General features: G+C 34.5%; 2 protein-coding genes across 3 annotated transcripts in view; one reads left to right on the forward strand and one right to left on the reverse strand.

Moving 5' to 3' along the window:
- Nucleotides 1–2,482: 2,482 nt before the first annotated feature.
- Nucleotides 2,483–4,155, forward strand: LOC102597410 (thaumatin-like protein 1b). The gene is made up of 3 exons (XM_006347480.2): nt 2,483–3,236; nt 3,444–3,705; nt 3,796–4,155. The coding sequence occupies exons 1-3, from the start codon at nt 2,750–2,752 to the stop codon at nt 3,938–3,940; spliced, it is 894 nt and encodes a 297-aa protein (XP_006347542.1). The 5' UTR covers nt 2,483–2,749; the 3' UTR covers nt 3,941–4,155.
- Nucleotides 4,156–4,340: 185 nt separating this feature from the next.
- The window catches only part of LOC102604513 (DNA-binding protein BIN4), an 8,284-nt gene continuing 6,455 nt past the window's right edge, over nt 4,341–6,169 (reverse strand). For both annotated transcript variants that reach the window (XM_015308848.1, XM_015308847.1), the window contains 6 exons: nt 5,971–6,088; nt 5,647–5,693; nt 5,507–5,533; nt 4,950–5,025; nt 4,674–4,810; nt 4,341–4,592 (listed from right to left, as the gene is read on the reverse strand). In XM_015308848.1, coding sequence (XP_015164334.1) covers nt 4,497–4,592; nt 4,674–4,810; nt 4,950–5,025; nt 5,507–5,533; nt 5,647–5,693; nt 5,971–6,088 — 501 coding nt within the window. In that variant the 3' untranslated portion in view covers nt 4,341–4,496. The remainder of the gene's footprint in view (nt 4,593–4,673; nt 4,811–4,949; nt 5,026–5,506; nt 5,534–5,646; nt 5,694–5,970; nt 6,089–6,169) is intronic.

The following is a 6,169-nucleotide window of genomic DNA, read 5'->3' on the forward strand; positions in this document are numbered from 1 at the left end:
CTCCCCCCCCCCCCCCCCCACAATTTCTCTTCTTTTCCGTCACACTTCCCACCCATAACCCTAAACTTTCTTCTTGAACAAAATCACCCACCACATTTTTCTAATCACCCGTCATATACTCTTTTTCTTCTTCAACCCACTCCCCTCTTTGCAACAAATCAAATCCCGCGCTTAATTTCTTTTTTTTTCAGCCCGATTTTTCTAATTTTTTAGTGTTTTATTTTAAAAGTTGAAATTATTGTTTGTGTCGGATTTAAAGAGAATGTATGATTTTGATTAACGTAAAGGGTGATGGTGGTATTGAATATGTTGAAAACTCCGTTGAAAAGCTTGAGAGAACTAGAAGAGCAACAAATGGGTCTTATGAATTTGTGAAATTAATTCAAATTTGTGATTGTGGCTCGTAGGATATGTGTTTATGAACTTCTAGTTTAAATTTCAAGTCAAAAAATGAAGAATTAAAATCCAACGAGCTCCCTTCACAAATTTGAATTAATTTCACAAATTCATAAAACCCATTTGTTATTCGTCAAGCTTATCAATGGAGTTTTCAATACCCACCATCACCCTTTACGTTAATGCATATCATACCTCCTTTTTGAATCTAACTAACACAAACAATAGTTTCAACTTTTAAAATAAAAAACACTGAGAATTTAAAAAAACGGGGATGAAAAAAGAAATTAATGACGGGTTTTGATTTGTTGCAAAGAGGAGAGTGAGTTGAAGAAGAAAAAAAGAGTGTATGACCGATGATTTCGAAGAAAAAAAATGGGTGTGGTGGTTGATTTTGTAAGAGAAGAAAGTTTAAGGTCAATGGTGGGAAGAGTGTTGGAGAAGGAGAAATTGGGGTGAGGCAGGCAGGCAGGCAGGAGTGGCGTGGGGAGGGAGAGGGTTAATAAAGAAATAAGTTTTTTCATTAAAAAAATAATATTTTTAAATAAAATATAGTGTATTTACGCGCTTGGAAGCAAGTGTATTCACACATTTTTCCAACTCAACAATATTTATGTCACATAAATTTGGTCAATGGTTAAAGGAGTTTCAAATATTGTGTTTTAATAAGTTTAAGGGTCCAGTTGATGAAGTATAGAGTAAAATAGTTCACAATACAAACTCATATGAGTACAAAAGTCTATCAAATCGTTTCGCCTTTATTTTACTCCTTTAATAACTCAAACTCATAATCTTAAGATTGAAGGTGAGGAATATTTATCATTCAAATAACTCTCTCGTTTACTTTTATATGGGTAAAGCTTAAGCTTGACACTTACTAGTTTGTTCCACGCCTAGTATTAAAGGCTCAATATTTATTGCTCCACATATACCAGTTTATATACACTTATGTTTAGCACATTTAGGGGTCGTTTGATAAAGTGTATTAGAAAATATAATGCATGTATTATATGTGTGTATTAGTAGTACCTTATTTGGTACATTTTTTCATGCCATGAATTACTAATGCAAGCATTAGTTATACACTCTATTGTGTATTACTAATACCAATGAATTCTAGATATTAGTAAATACATAACATTTTAACACTTGCGTTAGATTAAATAATTACAAAATTACCCTTAAAGCCTTTTTCATTTTCTTTGTTGTTATAAGTTTTTGTTTTTATTTTGGTTTGCTTTTCGGTGTCTTTTAATTTTTTGGTGTCTTAATAAGCTTTATATCCTCTTAAGTATCTTTTTTTTTTAAAAACAAAAATCTAATTTCAATATAATTTAATCCAAATTTTTAATATTGTGACAGTAAATTTGATAAAAAAAAATTATTTGCTAACTTTTCACAAAAATATTTTGACGCAATAGTACAACTATTTAATATTATTTATGAAAAAAGAAGAAGAAGAATTAATGATATTTTAGCAAATAAATCTTTTTTGATGTTTTAGCAAAGAACTTTGTTGCAAAGGAAGTGTACAAATAAATAATGTGTGAAGGGTATTTTTGTAAACATATATTTTTTAATAGAAATTATGCAAGATTTGTTATTTCTAATACATCAAACCAAACAATGTATAAGAAATAATGCATGCATTACTAATACACCCTATTTTGCATTGTTCTTGTACACTCTAGAAAAAAATGCCAGTCAGGCTAACTTCTCAAAAGCTTAGTTTACATCCACGTCTCGGTCTATCCAACTCACTTTTAAATTTGGAATTAATTAATTTTACACTTTTTATTTTAAGCTTAGAAGTTTTTAAAACATAAATTTTATGACAAATTTAAGATCACAAGTTTCAAATCACACAAATAAAACATGCCTTTTTACTTTAAGAAAACAGATTTTAAAAATCTCTGTTTTTTTTTCTTAAACTCGCTATCATTCAAGGTAGTGGAATAACATGCCCCTTTACTGTTGTCGGTAAATTTTTATTTATTTATTTATAATTTATGGGAATCTAGATACACTTTTTTATATGGTCTAACCTTTTCACGCACTGCAAACAAAACTGATTCACTTACAAAGATAAAATTAAAACATGAAGATTTCTAAAGAAAGGAATTACCTCTTATTGGGGCCATCCAAGATAGTAGATACAAAGAAATGCTAAATCCATAGGTGTGGTGTTGCAGCTGATGAATTAGCTAAGCAACTTAACCATATGGATTTTGTATCAAATATGTCAAATTCCTTCCACCAATAAATATGGTAGGGTGGTTCATTTTCGTTAACTTTATTTTCCCCAGAAATATAGGACAAAGACATTAGCTATAAACTAAAGGACCATAATAATATGCTCACCATAACTTCCTGGAAAGAGCTTTCAATTACCTTGCTTTTCTGCGCGTTGATTTCTCATTCGTTTGCCTCGACTTTCACCATTACTAACAACTGTCCGTATACAATATGGCCTGGAACATTGTCTGGTTCCTCATCACCTCAACTTTCCACGACGGGCTTTCAATTGAATGCTGGCCAAAGCGTCAGGATTCCAAGTGTCACAGGATGGTCAGGTCGCATTTGGGCAAGGACTGGCTGCATTTTTGATGAGTCTGGTGTTGGCTCTTGTCAAACAGGGGACTGTGGTGGTAAGCTTGAATGTGATGGCCTTGGTGCAACACCACCTGCCTCTCTCTTCGAGATAACTCTAGGGACGGGAGATACCAAAGATTTCTACGATGTCAGCATTGTTGATGGTTATAATCTACCAATGGTTGCAACCCCACAGGGAGTTCCTGGTGGATGCAATGCCACTGGATGTGTTTCCAATCTTAACATGGGTAAGCTTCATATGTAGTTGTTTCCTCCCACCAAGCAAAAGTGCCGGTAACTATGCCCACTACAGCTGAGGCAGACGAGAATAAGTCACCTAGCTTTTTTGCCTCTAACTAGAATTTGAACCTTATCTTCCATACCCTTGGACTCAAATAAGTTTTGAAGCATTTAGCAGAAAAGACTAACAATTTTTTTTTCCAAATATCTAACAGGTTGTCCCAAAGAACTTCAAGTGGTGGGTGGAGATGGAGGAGGAAATGTAGTAGCATGCAAGAGTGCATGTGAGGCCTTTGGGTTAGATCAGTATTGTTGTGCCGGAGCGTTTGCCAATCCAACAACTTGTCGTCCATCATTCTATTCAAGCATCTTCAAAAGAGCTTGTCCAAGGGCTTATAGCTATGCATATGATGATGGCACCAGCACTTTTACCTGCAAGGCTTCCGACTACGCCATCATCTTCTGTCCCATGAAAGGGTAATGTGTATAAAAAAATCTCACTATTCAGACACTAGATTTTATGTTTTCTGTTTTCCCCTAATCTACCAATATTGGATTGTGAAACAGGGTGAAGAGGCCCAACGGGGGAGAAATAACTCCACCTGTTGAAGAAAGTAAAATGGAGAAGTTCCCAGGGATGACCTCATCATCAAACATTCTCCTTCCTTTCCCCATGCTGATTGGGCTGCTATTTCAGTTTATATCTCTATAAATAAGTCAACAGCATAAATCAGGATATGTTTTGGCATAATGAGAGAACGGAGCAGAATTTGACTGGACATATGACAAAGATAAGGAATGTTATCTCGAGAAATAGCTGGGCGTTCCTGAGGAAACTTATACAAAAAAACAATACAAATGACATTCAGTGTCTTGTACTACAGCATTATGTCTCTTCATTTGATATAGTATCACATTCAGCGCACTAACAAAAATATACAAAATCAGATGATTCGTTGAATCAAACCAACGAACCTCTAAATTCACTTCTAACAGGACAAATACAAAGGAAAAGCAAATCACATTCAGAGATTGAAGCTCATTGACATTAGATTTTTTTTTATGGTAATATGGAGGATAATCATGCGAAAATCTTGCAAATAATACATATTGTGTGGCCTCTACCAATTATCTAGTTTCCCAAAACTACTTTCGTTAGCTTAAAGAAAAAATTATGATCAGTATAAGTTTACAAAGCACAGAAGAAAATGGGAAAAGAAAATAATGAGAATACATAACAAATGAAAAGAAATATGTACAGTAGTAGCTTATTTTTTGCTCTTGCTTTTCTTCTGCACTAGAGGTTTCTTTTTTACTTTCTTTGGTATCTTTGCTCCCTTCTTGCCCTTCTTTTGTTCCATAGCCTGCACAGTGAGGTTGAATCTCAATTTATGATCTAGAAAGTGAAGCAACTGTTAGTGGTAAACAAAAAGAACAGAGCATACCGAGGCTTTCTTAGCTTTTGTTTTGACATTCCCATTGGTCTGATGATCAACATTCTCATTCTGGTCACCTTGGGAAGCTGGTCGCGTCAAATTTTCAGCCTCCTCATCCGAATCAAATGTGAAACCATCTAGAGTCCCTATTAATATCAGAAGGAATGATTCAAATGAAGTCAATTCGAATTCAACTGTAAATGGCTTCATACCAAAGTGAAACACGAGGGAGACGGTTGAAACTACTTGCTACAAAAATAGATATATATCAGATAGAACTGCTACCTTCAATCATGGTTTCAGCATCATAAACATTTGATTGTGACTTCAGCTGTATGAAGTCATTCATGATGGCCTCCACCTGATCAGAAGCACATAATCATCAATTAACAGCATAAATCTTACTCTCTCCGTCCCATATTAGATGGGTACTTTCTATTTTACACGGTTATTAAGAAATCATTAATAGATTGATCAACTTTACTATTTTGTCTTTTATTCATATTAATTAGCCTCTTGAAAAAAGAAATTTTGGATCTTTAAAATTTGCTTTAACTTCCAAAGTCATATAAATTGTAGGGGGTAAAATGGGAAAAAAATAGTTAATTCTATCCTGATTTAGTAAGTGATCGAGTAATATGGGACAAATACTTTTATAAGATACTCATCTAATATGGGACGGAGGTAGTACTTATTTTTAAAAAAAAAAAAACGAAGGACACACTTCGATAAATTGGAAAGTAAAAAGAGAGACAGACAGCAATTCTAAAGCAAAACATCACATCTCCAATTTCCTCACTATGGATAGAGCAGATAAATCAATAAGCAAGACAGAAACAAACCTTTGCTTCTGATGGTCCAAAGCTTACCTAAAAAAGGTAAATTTATGTTAGATCTACATATGAGAAGGTGGGTGGGTGTGTGAGCAAGAGGGGGGATAGGTAAGGAAAGCTAATAATTGCTTGAGAGAAGAGCGTCATACCACACAAAACGTCCTGGAAGGCAATATCGTCGTTTTATAAATGGTTCCTGAGATATAAAAGGACTAAGCATTCATATAAAATTTCATATTAACCATAGTAAATAAGATTGCAAGATTTTGTTTTTTCTGGAAATTGCTAGTGCTTCTATGCTGTAAACATCGGGCTAAAGTAAATATGATAGCATATTGTTTGAAGTTAAGAAATTCTTGCCATGCCAGAATGATAATGATGAGCTATTACATTGTTTGAAACATATTCAAAAGCAACCACGGCCGGCACTTGAAAGAATTTGGTAGATAAACTTTTGAGAAACATGTATGTACCTTTCAAATCGAGAAGCATCTCATGGTTTCCTGATGGACCATCCGAAACGATTATCCTCCCGACAGCACCCACATCACCACTCAGATCTACGGAATCACCTTCACACTCCACAAGTGCCTATATCAAAGTGATGCAAACCTTGACAAAGTTTAGCAGAAAATAACATAACAGATTTGGTTGGGGGGGGGGGGGGGGGAC

This window comes from Solanum tuberosum, unplaced genomic scaffold, assembly GCF_000226075.1.
Source record: "Solanum tuberosum cultivar DM 1-3 516 R44 unplaced genomic scaffold, SolTub_3.0 scf00093, whole genome shotgun sequence".
NCBI classification, from domain to species: Eukaryota; Viridiplantae; Streptophyta; class Magnoliopsida; order Solanales; family Solanaceae; genus Solanum; species Solanum tuberosum.